The following is a 17690-nucleotide window of genomic DNA, read 5'->3' as shown; positions in this document are numbered from 1 at the left end:
TTCAAAAATTAACCCATTTTGAGATGTTTTTACTTACGGCTTGAGGTCCATGCTGGGGTTAAGGAAGGTTAGGCGGTCAAAGTAGATGTATTTTTTTTTTTTAGGAGGGGCCCCGGCTCCACTTCTCTCCCGCTGCTTCCTCTCCCTCCTATACTGGTCCCGGATACTCCGCCACCTTGTTGTAACATCATCCACTGAAACAACAAAAAATACACACATTGCTTAGACCATTATGCAGAGTGCTCACACAAGGTGTAATGGAGTACACAGATTGCAATGTAGCATAGAAAGAGGCTTTTGTGGCTCACATTAAGCCAGAATTTCCTCAAAAAAATACAAATTAGGAAGAAAGGCCACAAGGACAGAGTCAGCTAACCTCTATCACAGAAAAACAAATTACTGGAAAACCATGTTATTAAGGGAACACCTGTTCTAAACCTTAATCAAATCCATTTATCATATCCAGCACCATGTATATACTGCTTGGATATATATCACTTTAAGGATGAATTAATAAATTAAGGTTTAGCAATTCAAAGTAGTAAGGGCCTGCTGTTTAGCAAGAACATTACATTGCAAACATGGGTGTACTTACTTATTTGTCGCTGGGCCGCACGTGGCTGCTGGTCATACTGGGGGAAGAGGGACCCACACACGCTCCTCCATGCAGCTTGTTTTACTGCCCTGTTGGCATAGTTGGGGTCTCTTTGGTCCCAGATTTCTGGCCTCTCCTGGATCAAAATGATCAGCATGTCAACATTAATTATGCGGGCCATGCTGAATCTCTCACTCCGTGGAGGCGTGCAGCAGACTTCCGGGTTCACTGTCTGGCTTTTTCAGCTAATTAGCATGTCTCACCTGCCTGATTGATGGCTTTCGAAAGTTCAGGACATCTGCCAGTGAGGTGCGTATTTCTCGCAATGCACACGCATGGTCCGTATGCATTCCGTATTATACGCTCTCCCATAGACTTGCATTGGCGTTTTTTTTGCGCAATACGCTGACAAACGCTGCATGCTGCGATTTTGTACGGCCGTAGAGGAACGTATAATACGGATCCGTAATATACGCCTAAAAGGACTAGACCCATTGAGAATCATGGTGCCGTATGTTTAGCGAGTTTTACGTACGTAGATTATGCGCTCTTACGCACGTAAAACTCGCATGTGTGACGGCGGCCTTAGCCCTGACAAGGGCTCTTAGTATAAGGCCGCCGTCACACATGCGAGTTTTACGTGCGTAAGAGCGCATAATCTACGTACGTAAAACTCGCTAAACATACGGCACCATGATTCTCAATGGGTCTAGTCCTTTTAGGCGTATATTACGGATCCGTATTATACGTTCCTCTACGGCCGTACAAAATCGCAGCATGCAGCGTTTGTCAGCGTATTGCGCAAAAAAAACGCCAATGCAAGTCTATGGGAGAGCGTATAATACGGAATGCATACGGACCATGCGTGTGCATTGCGAAAAATACGCACCTCACTGGCAGATGTCCTGAACTTTCGAAAGCCATCAATCAGGCAGGTGAGACATGCTAATTAGCTGAAAAAGCCAGACAGTGAACCCGGAAGTCTGCTGCACGCCTCCACGGAGTGAGAGATTCAGCATGGCCCGCATAATTAATGTTGACATGCTGATCATTTTGATCCAGGAGAGGCCAGAAATCTGGGACCAAAGAGACCCCAACTATGCCAACAGGGCAGTAAAACAAGCTGCATGGAGGAGAGTGTGTGGGTCCCTCTTCCCCCAGTATGACCAGCAGCCACGTGCGGCCCAGCGACAAATAAGTAAGTACACCCATGTTTGCAATGTAATGTTCTTGCTAAACAGCAGGCCCTTACTACTTTGAATTGCTAAACCTTAATTTATTAATTCATCCTTAAAGTTATATATATCCAAGCAGTATATACATGGTGCTGGATATGATAAATGGATTTGATTAAGGTTTAGAACAGGTGTTCCCTTAATAACATGGTTTTCCAGTAATTTGTTTTTCTGTGATAGAGGTTAGCTGACTCTGTCCTTGTGGCCTTTCTTCCTAATTTGTATTTTTTTGAGGAAATTCTGGCTTAATGTGAGCCACAAAAGCCTCTTTCTATGCTACATTGCAATCTGTGTACTCCATTACACCTTGTGTGAGCACTCTGCATAATGGTCTAAGCAATGTGTGTATTTTTTGTTGTTTCAGTGGATGATGTTACAACAAGGTGGCGGAGTATCCGGGACCAGTATAGGAGGGAGAGGCAGCAGCGGGAGAGAAGTGGAGCCGGGGCCCCTCCTAAAAAAAAAAAATACATCTACTTTGACCGCCTAACCTTCCTTAACCCCAGCATGGACCTCAGGCCGTAAGTAAAAACATCTCAAAATGGGTTAATTTTTGAATGTTGAGAGATGATTCCAAAAAACATAGTAACTGGTCAAATTTATCTTTGCAGAACTCAGTCTAACCTCACTGACAGGGAGACAGGGTCGGACTCAGAACTGGTCATTGACCCAGTTGGAGAAGGTGAAGAGGTGGCTGGTCCATCTGCTGCTCCCTCCTGCGCAAGACCTACAGCATCTTCATCATCTGCCCACCCAGCTCCAGCTGCTTCTGAAGAAAACCCAGAGGGCCCACAGTTCTCTTCTGCAGCAGCAGCACCTAGCCAGGATGACCCTGGTAATAGCAGCAGCCCAACTGTTGCCCTGGACCGATCCCCACAGGCTGCAGTCAGACCCCAGCGTGCACGACGCAGGAGAGAGCTTCGCCAAAGCAGGCAAAACGTGGATGCTGGGGTCATGAACTATTTGGCCCGGGTTCGAGAGGATGATGGGGAGGAGGGATTCACACGGAGCCTTGCCCAGTATTTACGCTCCATAGAGCGGGAGTTGAGGCTTCGTTTGAGAGGGTGTTTTCAGATCCTTATTGACGCATGCACCCCCCCAAATAACCCATACAATCTGATGCAGATGATTGAACAGTGGCAGATGTCACCTGAAAATATTCTGCGGCCTCCGAGACTACAAGGCCAGCATGCGCACCAAGGATCTGAAGCACCCCCTCCACGTCAGCCAACACCTCCACCCCAACCACCAACTAACCAACAATGGCAACATCAGCACCATATTGCAGGATATCATCAACCATCCCAATATGGCCACTTGTCCGCACCCAGTGCTGGAGGCTGGTCCCAACCTGGGTTTGGACAATATGGTCATTTTGGGTTGGGGTATGATTCCCGCACATATGGGCTGCAACATCAGGGTTATCTCCCAAATCCAGGCCCCACTCATCAAAGTGGCCAGCATCAGAGCAGGCAGAATTTCCCGCAAGCCACTATAACAGCCGCACAGGCTGCTGGACAATTGGGCCTGCAAAGGCCATCTGATGGTGACCCAGACCAATCCACTTCTCCCCTTCCTACGTACCAGGACTTGTAATGTTGGGTACAACTTTTTTTTAATTTGTTTAAGACATTTGGTTTGGTTTGTGCTTAAAAAGCAAGCTGTAATGCTTTTATTTTACTTTGTTGTTTTTTTTTTGTTAAAAAAAAGCTGTTCTTTTTTGTGCACAAAGATTGGTTATGCCAAAACAAACAAAAAAACCAAAAACAAGTTTAAGAAGTAAAATTGCCTTTACTTAACAAAAAACTATGTATGCACTCTGTTCATTCTTCTTAACTCACACACACATGATATGATCAGAACCATATGTCAACAAATTAAACACAGCAGACATATTTTCAAACTTGATAATGGCAAAATTTAGGTACATAAATAATTACACATGCAAAATTGCATAGTCTTGCCAGGGAGTGGCACCCTGAGGAGTCAAAAAATAATTGGTGAACACATCCCGAACTTTTAGGCCAGAAAGGGGACGTCGCCGAGGAGGGACATATGGGGGAGGCCTACTATGATTGGTCATGACGTGATTTTGCAAATTAGTAGACAAACAATCATGTATTCTGGTGAAATTATGTAGAATTACACAGGCTTTGATCACTTCATTGATTGAAGCCTCACTCAGCTGAATTGCAGACTGAAGAACACGCCATTTGGCTACAAGAATCCCAAAGGCGCACTCAACCAGTCTCCGTGCCCTGGTAAGTCTCAAATTAAAAACCCTCCGCCGGTGGTCAAGGTTGCGCCTGGGGTAAGGCCTCATGACGTGCCTCGTCAGTTGGAAGGCCTCATCTCCAACCAAAACAAAAGGCACTGCTTCCGCATTGGAGCCTGGGAGTTGTTGTGGTGGTGGGAGGTTCAACTGGTTGTCACGTAGCCGGCGACCCATTATGGACGAATTGAAGACCCTAGAGTCTCCAGTTCGGCCATAGGCCCCAATGTCTACAATTATAAACCTGTAGTTGCTGTCAGCAACTGCTAACATAACTACAGAGAAAAACTGCTTATAATTGTAGAATTGGGAACCAGAGTTCGGCGGCTTACGCACCCTGATATGTTTCCCATCCACAGCTCCAATGCAGTTAGGGAAGTCACAAGTATTTTGGAATCCAGTGGCGATTTTGAGCCAATCATCCATTTTTGGCTCTGGCATCACAACTTCGTTAAGTTTCAGCCATATTTGGGAACAGGTTGTCCTAACAATGACTGAAATGGTAGAACGCCCAATGAGAAACTCCAGGTGTAGACCCGCATAGGACAAGCCTGTGGCCAGGAAGCTGAAAAACAAGGAAAACAAAATAAAGGAACATGAGGAATATGAAAACAGGACGAAACACAAGTGTCTAGTAAATTTTCTCTGTGATTATTGAGTAAGCAAAAAGGGACATTTCACAGTATTACTATAATCAAATATTAAACACATTTTTAGAAATGTGCTTGTGGCCTCATGTCTAAGTTAAGGAACTGAAACATAGTAGGACAAAACACATTGGCCAACACAACAAAATCTAAAAGGTCTAAATACATACCGTAAGGTTAGGAGCAGACGCTCCTCAGCAGAGATGGCTTTTCTCATCCAGGTGTCCTGATAGGTGAGTCCAGGACGTAAGATCTCCAGCAACATGTCAAAAGTCCTGATGGACATGCGAGTATACAGGAAAAATTTGTCTGGATGGGCCCTCAAAGATGAATAGAGTCTCTGGAAATGTCCTTTACTCGGGCGTTGGGTCAATAGAGGATGGACCCACAATCTTTGTCTCCTCATTCGCGGATCTGCATTGACCGTATATGGCTGGCCAAAGCGACGAGACAACACCCAGTGAAGCAACACCCGTTGAGTTGTGCTTAAATACACATGGTCAGACATGTTTGGGAGCTCCAAGTACCACAGCCAAAATATGCTTGAGAACATATAGGGCATATGGGAGGGGTACACCTGTTGTCGAGGGCTTAAATAGTGTTGTTAATGATGGTTTAAATGATTTGCAGGCCAGAAAACCGTTAAATGTCCATTTTGGAATGGTGCGTGGTAAAAACGCCATACGGATCACATACGGATTACACACGGACCAGTACATGCGCAAAATACGCGACCACACCTAGGCGACGCAAGAACTACGGAGAGAGATTACGGAGACATTTTGGCGTATCACGCGCGTATTACGGACGTAGAAAACGTACCGTAATGTCTTACGCCAAGTGTGACGCCGGCCTGATGGTTCTGCTTCAGCACCAATATCAACAGTACAGGACTCTGATTTGTTATATTGTGCACACTCAGGCCTTGGACAAGCACTCTCTCCCTCGAATACGAACTGTCCCTGAGCTGTGCAACGGCATCAGGGTGCGGAGCAGGGCGAAGCCTGTCTTTTTATAATCCCTGATAATGTCAGACTGCCAACCAATCTCAGTAATGCAACTACCAAATGGCTATGGCATTATAGTGACTCACAAGCAATCCCCACATACTTATTGGCTGCATAACAGGCACCAAAGATGCGGGGTTGGGAATTGAATTAGAAATCGAGCACCGCCCATTGCTCGCCAAGTAACGAGCACATTCGAGCACCCAGATACTAGAGTGATATCTGAGTATCGCCGAGTACATTCGCTCATCTCTAATTTCTGCAGCAAGGACTGTAAAGCTATGAATCATGACTATAGACCTGTAATGCACTACTATCCATTCTCCAGCACCTATCCGTACACTAAATACAATGATCAGTGGCATTTATATTGAATAGAATAGACGTAGCCCTGATAAGGAGTTTTGGTTTTACGTTTTTGCAGTAAGGACTGTAAGGATATAAACCCTCTATAGGCCTGTAATGCACTACTCTCCCTTCTCCAGCTGTCATCCTTACACCAAATACAGCTAAAAACCTTATTAATATTAAATAGAATAGACATACCTCTGAAAAGGACTGTTTGGTTATAGGTTTCAGCAGCATGGACTGTAAGGCAATATACCCTTTCTATAAGGGCTCATACTCATTTGCGAGAAAAAAAAGGTAAGTAATCTGGACCAAAAAAAATGGACAAGTGCCATGCGAGTACAATGCGATTTTTCTCACATAGCATACGTATGACATCCGTATGACATGTGTATGCAATGCGTTTTTTTTCTCTGCAACTATTTTTCTACTATCATTTACAGGACCATTTACAGTGCTCTATGCCACAGAATGGTAAGGTATCTGTAAAAAAAGGACGGCATACGGATGGTCCATATGCCGTGCGATTTTCTCTCGCACCCATTGACTTACATTGGCGAGTCTCGTCCAAGATATGCAGCAAATCGCAGCATGCTGCAATTTTTTTCTCAGTCCGATTTCAGCTGAGAAAAAAATCGCAGATGAGATGTCACCTATTGAATAACATTGGTCTGAGTGCAATCCAATTTTTTATCAGATTGCACTCGTCCATTTCTCGCACAAATGAGTATGAGCCCTAAGCCTGTAATGCAAACCTTCACTTCTCCAGCAATTCTTGTTACTCTTATATAGACCCGATGACGTGATGTGGCTGGTCAATCACAGTAATGCCAGTAGGCAACATGGGTATGGCATTACCGTGATTGTCAGGATGAAAAACCATCGCAAAGCATGTGGGGTGGGTGCTCGAACACCCGGGATACTTGATTGAGTACAGATCGTGCCCGAGCATCCTGATGCTCAATCGAGATTCGAGCAGTGGCAAGCACTCTCGCTCATCATTAATAGCTTCATCATGAATTGAAAGAAAAAAGATCTAGCACTCTAAAACACTCCACATGACTACTATTCAGCTAGGACATCCTGCTGTGAACAGGTAATTAAAATGGGTTATCTAATGGATAGTAGACATGCAGTTCATTCACAGTTTGTGGTCTATGGAGATAAGGCTTCCTATGTTCAAAAGAATCACAAGCATAGTCTTTGGAGCCGGATTCTGTAAGAAAGTCCTAACCAAGAGCTGAAAGAGCCAAGAAGACACTGTAGACAATTTGTTGAAGTAGAGGCATCAGAGCATGTACAGAAGGTAGTGAGTTAAAGCACATAGACACTCACCAGTGTCCAGACAGGTAGTACAACAATGGGCGATCTGGCAATGTTGTGGCCCCAACGTACAGTATAAGGGGCTTTTTATACATGGTTAGACAAAGGAACTACATACTGCGGAAAGGGGCATATACATGATAACTTCCCACTGCAGAGAAAAAACATGTATTTTAGACAACAAAGAAAGTGATAATGCAACATGACAATATGAGTATTACACTAAACTCCATTACAATCCATAAATCCTCATGTCCCTTTTTGCTAATATCATTACTCACATAAATCTCCACATATTAACTGTACTGTCCTTGTTTCTATGTCACGGTGACAAATACACTACTTGCTACCATATGATACCACTTTTTTACTGTCATAGTGTCCTGCAGCTGCTCCAATTACCGGTAACCTTTATTCTGTGCCTCCATTCTGGGGAAAGCTCAAAAACCTGCATTCCATTAGCTGCAAAGTTAGTTGACTGAATGTCCAAGATGGTTGTTTGGTCCAACATGGCAACTCATAATATTATGGCTGATCATTATGTTACAGCTTGCAGTTATGAATACTGTTTTTTTTTTTTTTTGTGACAAGCATAGGTCCTATAGTTATGGGAGGCATTTTTGTCATGACTAAGGCTACGTTCACATTAGCGTTATGCTAGTTTGCGTCGGGTTTGCGTCAGGCAACGCAGCGGCGACGCATGCGTCATGCGCCCCTATATTTAACATGGGGGACGCATGCGTTTTTGTTTGTTGCGTTGTGCGACGCATGCGTCTTTTTTGCCGCAAGCGTCGGACCAAGAAAACGCAACAAGTTGCATTTTTCTTGCGTCCAAATTTCGGCAAAAAACGACGCATGCGTCGCAAAACGCAGCGTTTTTGCGTGCGTTTTGGTGCGTTTTTATTTGCGTTGTGCGTTGCATCGCCGACGCAGCGGCGCACAACGCAAATGTGAACGTAGCCTAAGTGGCAAATGTAAAGCATTTACTTACATCACTTGGCAGTCTGTGCCCACAATTAACATCAGACAGATGGATGGTTATATAAATGCCATGTTTTTTTCTATGGAAAAATAAAATTATGATGGGGAATATGGCATTAATATATCCTGCCTGGGACATCCATGTGGACAGATATTGGAAAAAATTGGGGACCTTATTTTTGAGACCTAGCCACATTCAATTGACCAACCCCCATATGAGCTCATCAAGGTGAGGTATGTGGGAATGACTGTTATTGTGATGCTGATACATTGTAAACAGAAGGAAGAGGCAAAAGCGTTGTCAGGTAACGTTCCAAGGTCATAATACCAGAAGGATTGCGGCTCACAGCAGGAGGGGTTAAACAGACGGATGGTCAGAATGAGGCAACGAAAGATCAATTCACAGAACACAAGGAACGGAGAGACAAACCTCACAAAAGCTGAATGTATGTCTGGCAGAAATCAAGAAATCACTTAAGTAGGACCTGCCTACAATGTAGACCAAATGATCCTCAAAAGCTAAACATTATGCTGCAATTCAAAGAAATTCAGAAACAAAGTAGTTGGGATCTATCAGTCTGGAAAAGGGTATAAAATCATTTCTAAAGCTGTGGGACACCAGCGAACCACAGTGAGAGTGAACCTTACCAGTAGTGGCCAGCAAACTAAAATTACCCCAAGAGTGCAACAACAACTCATCCAAGAGGTCATAAAAGACCCCAAAACAACATCCAAAGAACTTCAGGCCTCACTTGCTTCAGGTAAGGTCTGTGTTGATGACTCAACCATAAGAAAGAGACTGGGCAAAAATGGCCTGCATTGCAGAGTTCCAAGACAAAAACCACTTGTCACGGGGTTATCGCGACAGAAGACTGCAGCATCTGATGGCTCCTACTCCTGTGCTGAATAGAAGCACTTCATCTTCTTTTTAAACAGTGTACATTTCTTCAGAGGTGGATAATCTTAATGGAGATGCAGAGTGCTGCCAACCCCTTGTATAAAATGGGGAGATAAGATTCAGAAGGCCTTCATACACAGCGAACCTGTCACCAGGTTTGGCCAATACAAGTTACGGCCACCACCTTTCAGGGCTTATATACAGCATTTTATAATGCTGTATATCAGCCCCCGATCCGACCTGTAAGAGAAGAAAAATAACTTTTATTATACTCACCTGAGGGGTGGTCCGCAGGGACGCGTCATCCACATGAAGCAAGCTGGAGGATGGCATCGCAAGAAGATGGGATGGGCCGGACCAAGACCAGTGACGCCCATCGGACCAGACCGTCCCGCAGGTGAGTATAATAAAAGACATTTTTCTTCTCTTATAGGTCGGATCGGGGGCTTATACACAGCATTATAGAATGCTGTATATGAGCCCTGAAAGGTGATGGCCATAACTCTTATCGGCCAAACCTGGTGACAGGTTCCCTTTAAGTTATTAGTTGAATCAGCTGATTCAACCATATTTAATCTAATGTGAATGAGGACTATAATATTCCAAACAGCAGATTACTCCCTCTCGTCAGTTCCTCATCAATTTGCCACCTTGCATCCACATGTTCTATCCTGTAACAAACACATTCTCATCATGGGGGACTTTAAGGGTGAGTGCACACATTGCAGATTTTCTGCGGATCTGCAGCATTTTTTTTCCATGCAGAAATGCTGCAGATCCGCAAGTGATTTAGAGTACAATGTAAATCAATGGCAAAAAAAAATGTTGTGCTAATGGTGCGGAAAAATCCACGCGGAAAACGCAGCAGATTGAAAAAACAACCACGTCAATTCTTTTTGCGGATCTGCTGCGTTTCTGCACCCATTCCATAATAGAATTCCGCAGGGGTAAAAAAAAAAAAGGAAGAAATCCACAAAAAATCCGCAACAAATAAAAAAAAATGCACAAAAAACTCGCAGATTCTGACCTGCGTTTTCTGCCAAGAAATGCAGAATCTGCACAGAAAATTCCACAGTCAAATCTTCAGCGTGTGCACATACCCTAACATCCCTTTTACTGCAAAGTTCCCTGGATGAAGCTACACCTCCTACATATAGAACAACTCGGCACAGATGATGGAAACCCTGGCACATGCTGCAAACATGTTTTCTTCAGCGGTGCTCCAGGTGCGCTGACCATCTGTGAAGAAAATTCAATCTGGCCAAAGGTTTCATCCTTAATAAGTTTATGCTTAAAGCCTACAACTCTACCCTTCACCTATCCAAACAGGCCTATTTCAACACACTCAAGACTTCACTATCTAACCGTCCTAAATGACTCTTCACATTTCATCCCTCTTCAATTCAAGTGTGCAGGCCCCAACCAGCAACCTCAGCCCTGACGATCTGGCTAACTATTTCAAAGAAAAAAATGACCATATCTGATGGGAAATTTTCTTTCATTTCTCCATAATGAGGCATGCGGGCCTTTAGACTAGCAATTGCCTGAGTATATCGCTGCACACCAGAGCAATGCTATCATACTGTCTCTGACTTTAAACCCTTTCTTCAATATACAGTAAATCTAGCAGTGGTCATATAGACGTTGGTCGGGGGGTGATTTGAAAAGTAAACTGAATGAAAATCAACACTGCTGATGTATATGCAAACAGCAGCAGTTAATTATTAGCTGTACAGTAAAATATAAATGTATAATTGATGGAATATATAACAAAAAATTTACTCAGCTTGTGCTTTTTCTAAGCATTTAGCAATTGTAAGTCATGATTTCTGATATAAGGCTTCCCACACCTTGGTTTGGATACTAGATCTCTGTTCTTTTCAAATACTTTAGGTTAAATTTACATTTTGTGCTCAAATTGCAGTAAAACTACACCAAGAAAGCTTTTGATTATAACATATGAACTCACTCTTGAATCCACGTGTTTGTGCCACGTGACATTTTGTATTACTCTTTATGGGTCAACAAATTTAATTTGAGTTCCAATTATTTTTTTCCAATTTATTTTTTTTATATTTTGCTGCAGTTTTGGCATGCGAAATTTGTCTCTTGTGCATGCTGATAAAGTTTAATGTTGGAAAAAAAAAGTCCTATTCCTTAGAATCATGTTTTGGCACAAAAATGCAGCAAAAGCTGATACCTGCATTTTGGTGCGTTTTTTCTGCGTTTTTTCACCCCCATTCAAGTTAATGGGTAAAAAACGCTGAAAAAACTCCAAAAAAACACTGAAAGTGTTCAAAAAACATGCAAAGCACAAAATACTGATGACAAAAAATCAAGCTGTGTGCATGAGATTTATGAAATCTCATATGCTTTACTGGTACTGTAAAAAGCACCTGAAGATTAGAATAAAAAAAACGCATTAAAAAAATGCAGCAAAAATGCCTAGTGGGAACTTAGCCTAGGTAATGTGAACTTCAATATTACACTATTGTTATTTGTTTTCCCTATACATTCATGTTATACAAATAAATTTCAATATAATATTTTCATTTTGTGTCACTAAGTTTCAAGATACTTTATAAATACGTGAAAAAACATTATGATCATTTATATATTTTTTTTATTTCAGATTATTATGGCTATAATGTTATCATGGCTGTTATGCTATATTTTAACCCTGACTGGTGTATTCCCATCAGATAGTAAAGCATATGGATTTAAAGCAAGGACAGATGCAAGAGGAGAGATATTGTCCAGTTCTCCATGGTTCCGTTTTCCATACCCATGTATGTATGTTTGACATTACAAGTTGCATCACCTACCTTCTACAACACTGTTTTGTGTCATTTCTCTCTTACACTGTCCTGCTTTTCTTTACAACTTGGCATTACCATTCACTCTATGGATAGGGTAACACTGGCACCACTGATGGAACAGTGTCAGAGTGAAGAAGTTACAGTTCCATTGATCAAGAAATGTTTATGTAAAAGGTCGAGTCCCTGCCTTTGGTGTTGGCTCGCAGCACTCCAAGAACACATCTTTCCCTGCACATGATGAGTTAAATATTCAGCTATCATGTCCTTTCAATAGCCGTGACTGTTAACCAGTTAAATCCCGCTGTCAATCATTTACAGCGGGATTTAGCACTCTCCATCCGTAAGCACGTCATTCATCCCTCCCATCGGCCTCCCTGTCATGTGATCGTGGGGAAACAATGGGTTGTCATGACAGCCAGGGGTCTGCTGATGACTTCCGTGCCTGTCATTATAAGCTTCCTAGGAATGCCGGCCTGTGTCTGGCATTCATAGGAGATCGTGACGTCTGCTATACATAGCCGTGCTGAAACACTGCTATGAATAGCACAGGTGATCGGATTATTGCAGCTTCAAATTTCCTAAAGAGACTATTGAACAAAGTAAAAAAAAAAGTTTTACAAATAAAAATCTTACAAGTTCAAATTGCTGATATTTTGCCCCATTAAAAAATAAAGCAATTAAAACAATAAAAGAATTTGTAAAAAAAAATCGGGAACAAAATCAAAATGGCAGGGGGGGCGTGGCTATGGAGTGAGCGAGGAAGGACGCATATAGTGAGAGCTGCAGCTGACAGGCTAAAAGAATTCGCTAGAAGTGACACTTCAGATGGTGCAAGATCTCTTAGAAATAGTTCCTCACAAGCTCAGCGCGGGAAAATCCGTCTCTCTGATAGTGTTGATGAGAGCGAGCAAGATGATTTGACTCTTAAGCAAGCATCTGAACAATTAATGCAAGCTATATCTCTAACTAGGACATCTCTTTCTGAAAAAATAGAGGATGTACATACGGAGGTGGGGCGCCTAAGGCAAGACATGCAGACCATGAAGGGACGTATAACAGAAGTTGAAACAAGGGTATCTCAGGTGGAGGACACTATCAAACCTATGGAGGCAAAACTAACGAAAGTTGCTGGGTCTATAAATGCCTGGAAACAAAAGGCAGACGATTTGGAAAACAGACTGCGCCGAAACAATATTCGCATTATTGGTCTGCCGGAGCGCTCAGAAGGCCAACAACCTGAAAAATTCCTGGAAGATTGGCTCAAATCCTCTTTGGGAGACATATTCTTCCCAATGTTCTCGGTGGAAAGAGCCCATAGAGTCCCTACAAGATCCCTTCCTCCTGGAGCCCCACCCAGACCGTTCCTGGCACGCATCCTTAACTGCAAGGACAGAGATGCTATTCTGCGACTGGCGCGACAAAAGAGTCCCATCAAGTTTAATAGTGCTACAATCTCGATTTTCCCAGACTTCTCCGTTGAACTTCAGAAACAGCGGGCAAGATTTATGGATGTCAAAAAACAACTCAGAGACAAGAACATCATCTACTCCATGATTTATCCAGCACGTCTCCGGGTGGTCTTCAATGGTTCCTCCTTGTTCTTCACTGACCCATCGGAGGCAGAGGACTGGCTGCGATCCCGTGGGAAGTCTAATGCAACGGAACCCTGATAAGTTTCCGACCAACTAATGCCTCTTTAAATTTTGAAATTGGAGCTCTCTCTGCGAGCGTTCAAAATACCAACAATACCGGACGCTGGAGTCAGCGGGGGTATCCCCAGGTTTATTTGATGATGGGAGCGCTAAACTATGCTCCTGGATTGTTCAGTTCTTGTTAAGTTTTCTTTTTTTGTTAAGTTTAACTAGCACTAATAAGTATTTAGGTAAAAGCCGCCTCCAGAACTGTTATAATTATTTATGCGTAATCTGTAGACCTCTCTCGACCACCATTGTATGCCATAGGTTAAGGAATGAATATGGAGTCTAAATTGATATGTATGACCTGGAATATACGGGGTATTAAATCACCCTGGTAGAAAATTAAGGTGTTCTCCCAGATCAGGCGATATCATCCTCATATTGTGGCCCTGGTAGAAACACATTTAACTAGAGACACAGCCAGAAGCGTACAGAAACCCTGGGTACAATGGCATGTTCATGCGTTCCACACCAGCTACTCGAGAGGGGTATCATTGTTAATACACAGAGATGTTCGATGGGAGGCCCGGACGACTCGGCGGGACACAGAGGGACGTTTTGTTTTTGTTCATGCATTAATTAATTCTCGTGAAAATGTTATATTGTGCATTTACAACCCCCCTCCAGCTAATATTTCAATACTTAGGATGGCAATGAGTTTTGCGTTAAATTACCCAGACGCACATGTCATCTGTATGGGTGACTTTAACCTGGTCATGGATAGTTGTCTGGATAGGTTGAGACTGGGAGATGGGTCATCTGGGGAACCTCAGCCCTTGTCTTCTTCATTGGCCCCAACTCAGCTGGCACTGTTCATAGAAAATAGTGGCTGGGTGGATCTATGGAGGATACGTCACCCTGGGGAAAAAGGATATACCTGCCACTCATCTACTAAGAGTTCCCTGTCCCGTATAGACTATATTTTTGGGTATGGCGGCTTGGTGCAATGGGTAAGCGGTATAGAGCATGGCAATAGAGGAATCTCGGACCACAGTCCAATTGTTCTCACGCTTACATTTGGGAAACTGACTAATGGTAGAATATGGAAGTTGAACCCCTTTTGGCTTAAACTAATAGACTCAAGTGATAGAACAGTTGACCAGTTGAATTGTTATACTCGATCTCACCCAGAACCTCAGGATATTAATTTATTCTGGGACGCCCTTAAGGCGTACCTAAGGGGCTGTTTGTCCTCTACCATTTCTTATGTTAAAAGGGTGACATCGAGAGACGACGATGAGATTGAGCAACGCTTGAAAGATGCTGAGGCCGCATATACAGCCAGTCAGACTAATAACATGTGTACAATGGGGCGGCAGGGGAACGCTGGACTACCCGGTATATAGAAATCACGATCTTCAACCCACGAGTTACGACGGTGAGATAATTTGTATTTTATGTTTGGTACTATATGTCTGATACTTTATACCGCATGGCACCGCTGTGCACACCTATGTTTGTATTAGAAATTCCCTATAGTGGTACAGCTTATTGATATATATACAGGGGTGTGTATCAGGTGGATCTGGATGTGTATTATGTTTCACATTGTACATTTAACTTAAAACAGCTAGTTACCTTCTCATCTATCGTTTTCGTGCCAATAACTTATATTATTAAGGGTATTCTTTCCGGCCCCCTGGGTATTTTTTGCATTATATATCCTGTAACTTTGTTTTATATTTTGTTTAATAAATAAAAGTATATTTTATCGGTATTCTATGGTTCTCTTCATTGGAGCTCAATATTTAATTTCATTTGAGCTGCCGAGTTGTTGTTATAATAACAATAAGGTTGAGTGGTTAACCCTGCAAAGATTATATGCCCAACACCTGGACACTAAATCCAAACGTAAGCTGTTTTTTACGCGACAATCATATTTTGAAGTGGGGAATCAGGCGGGGAAATTTTTGGCTTTCCTGGTACGTCAACACAATACGTCTAATATGGTAATACAACTTCGTTCGCCAGACGGCTCGTTGAACACCACCACCGAGGAAATACTTCAGTGCTTTTATAATTATTATAAAGGGTTATATGAGTCCAAGAGCGATTTCAGTGTTTCAGATTGTTTAGAATATTTATCCGATATAGAATTCCCTACACTGAATTCCACACAGCAGGCTTTTATGGACGCTGAATTTACCCTAGAAGAAATAGAGCAAGCTATAACGGATATGGCCTCTGGGAAGGCCCCCGGGCCAGATGGCTTCCCAGTCGAATTGTATAGGAAATACCGAGAAGTACTAGCTCCACTTTTATTGCAAGTATTCAGGGAGATATGGAGAGGGGGATGCCTGCCCGATACTTTTTATGAGGCACATATTATTGTACTCAGAAAAGAGGGGAAAGATCCATTAGAGTGCGGGTCCTATCGCCCCATATCGTTAGTAAATATAGACTATAAGATTTTTACTAAGATTTTCGCCACTAGGCTGAACTCTATACTAGACATTATACACCCGGATCAAACTGGCTTTATGCCTGGTAAGAGCACCTCTATAAATATCAGACGGGTTCAATCGATAATTCAATACAGTTCTTTACTACCTGATAATAACTGGGCGTTGGCGTCGTTGGACGCAGCTAAGGCGTTTGACTCTCTTGAATGGCCCTTCTTGTCCGCTTGCCTGCAGAAATATGGTTTCGGGGCTAAATTCCTGAATTGGGTTAATATATTATACATGAAACCAAAGGCCCGCATAATAGTAAATGGCTCCATCTCTGAGCCCTTTTTATTACATAGGGTAACCCATCAAGGGTGTCCCCTTTCCCCAGCCCTATTTGCTCTAGCAATAGAGGCATTGGCAATACGTCTCCGATCTTCCCCCGGTATTGAGGGTATAAAAATAGCGGATCACATTGATACCATTGGTTTATACGCCGATGACATGATAGTATTCATGGATAACACGGAAGAGACGTTACCGAGGGTGATTACTACCATAGATAGATTTAGTGGGTTCTCAGGCCTATATATTAACTGGGATAAGTCTGCTCTATTGCCTCTCTCTCAATCCCCAGCATCTAATCTCAATACTCTTTCCTCGTTGCCCATAGTATCTAACTTTAAGTACTTGGGTATATATATGTCTCAACATAGTGGGTCGGACTTACAACTCAATATTTTTCCTCTGCTAGATTATGCTAAACTGAAATTTACATCTTGGAGCAAGATTCCATAATCTGTAGCAGGTCGTATTAACCTCATTAAAATGATATTGCTCCCTAAATTTAACTATTGTCTTCAACATAGCGCAGTAACTGTACCGAAGTTCTTCTTCACCAACTTAAACTCTCAGGTTGCTTCATTCATATGGGGAAAAAGTAGGCCTAAGCTTAAATTAACTACTTTGCAGAGATCTAAGCAGGGGGGAGGAGCGGCATTGCCTGATTTTTTTCTATACTATCTGGCAGGACAGGCGAGGGCACTAAGTAAGTGGATGCCACATAACTACCTCCCTAATTCTGAGAGTCATCTGGTTAGTTCTGTTAGCGCTAAATGTCCATTGGGCCTTTTGGAGTCGGGGAAAATAAACGCTCCCCGCATGCTACCCATGCTCCGACTGGCACGATCAACCTGGAGGCAGATTAAAAAAGCTATTGGATTTGGAGATATTATTGCTGAAATGCCTTTATGGGACAATGGTTATTTCCCCATGTTGATAGATCATCCATCTGCAGGTTTTTGGATCTCCCACGGGGTTCTCTCGGTGGGGGATTTATACGATCAGGGGGTCTTTATGTCTTTTGAACAGCTGCAAGCTAAATATGCCTTTCCAAGATCTCAATTTTTCCACTATCTGCAACTCAGAACAGCTATTCAGTCATATACCAGAAATGTGGGAGCAAACCGCAACATCTCATC

At 42.8% G+C, this 17690-nt stretch overlaps 3 protein-coding genes across 3 annotated transcripts in view; 2 read left to right on the top strand and 1 right to left on the bottom strand.

The window, feature by feature from the left end:
- SLC23A1 (solute carrier family 23 member 1) overlaps positions 1-17690 on the top strand; it is a 334606-nt gene that overhangs the window by 176769 nt on the left and 140147 nt on the right. The window contains exon 9 of the mRNA XM_069764941.1: positions 11939-12095. Within this exon, the coding sequence (XP_069621042.1) occupies positions 11939-12095 (157 nt within the window). The remainder of the gene's footprint in view (positions 1-11938; positions 12096-17690) is intronic.
- Positions 2170-3426, top strand: LOC138676077 (uncharacterized). Its single transcript, XM_069764938.1, has 2 exons — positions 2170-2351; positions 2442-3426. Exons 1-2 carry the CDS (start codon positions 2170-2172, stop codon positions 3424-3426), a joined length of 1167 nt encoding a protein of 388 aa, XP_069621039.1.
- Positions 3490-5191, bottom strand: LOC138676078 (uncharacterized). Its single transcript, XM_069764939.1, has 2 exons — positions 4920-5191; positions 3490-4667 (listed from the first exon to the last, which is right to left on the bottom strand). The coding sequence occupies exons 1-2, from the start codon at positions 5153-5155 to the stop codon at positions 3767-3769; spliced, it is 1137 nt and encodes a 378-aa protein (XP_069621040.1). The 5' UTR covers positions 5156-5191; the 3' UTR covers positions 3490-3766.

This window comes from Ranitomeya imitator, chromosome 4 (genome assembly GCF_032444005.1).
Source record: "Ranitomeya imitator isolate aRanImi1 chromosome 4, aRanImi1.pri, whole genome shotgun sequence".
Classification (NCBI taxonomy): Eukaryota; Metazoa; Chordata; class Amphibia; order Anura; family Dendrobatidae; genus Ranitomeya; species Ranitomeya imitator.
This window is presented reverse-complemented; position numbering and strand designations above follow the sequence as displayed.

Coding starts and splice junctions, on each gene's coding strand:
- LOC138676077 (XM_069764938.1), top strand. CDS start 2,170: ATGTGTGTATTTTTTGTTGTTTCAGTGGATGATGTTACAACAAGGTGG. Junction 2,352..2,441: donor CCCAGCATGGACCTCAGGCC/GTAAGTAAAAAC, acceptor TTATCTTTGCAG/AACTCAGTCTAACCTCACTG.
- LOC138676078 (XM_069764939.1), bottom strand. CDS start 5,155: ATGAGGAGACAAAGATTGTGGGTCCATCCTCTATTGACCCAACGCCCG. Junction 4,668..4,919: donor CGTCTGCTCCTAACCTTACG/GTATGTATTTAG, acceptor CTTGTTTTTCAG/CTTCCTGGCCACAGGCTTGT.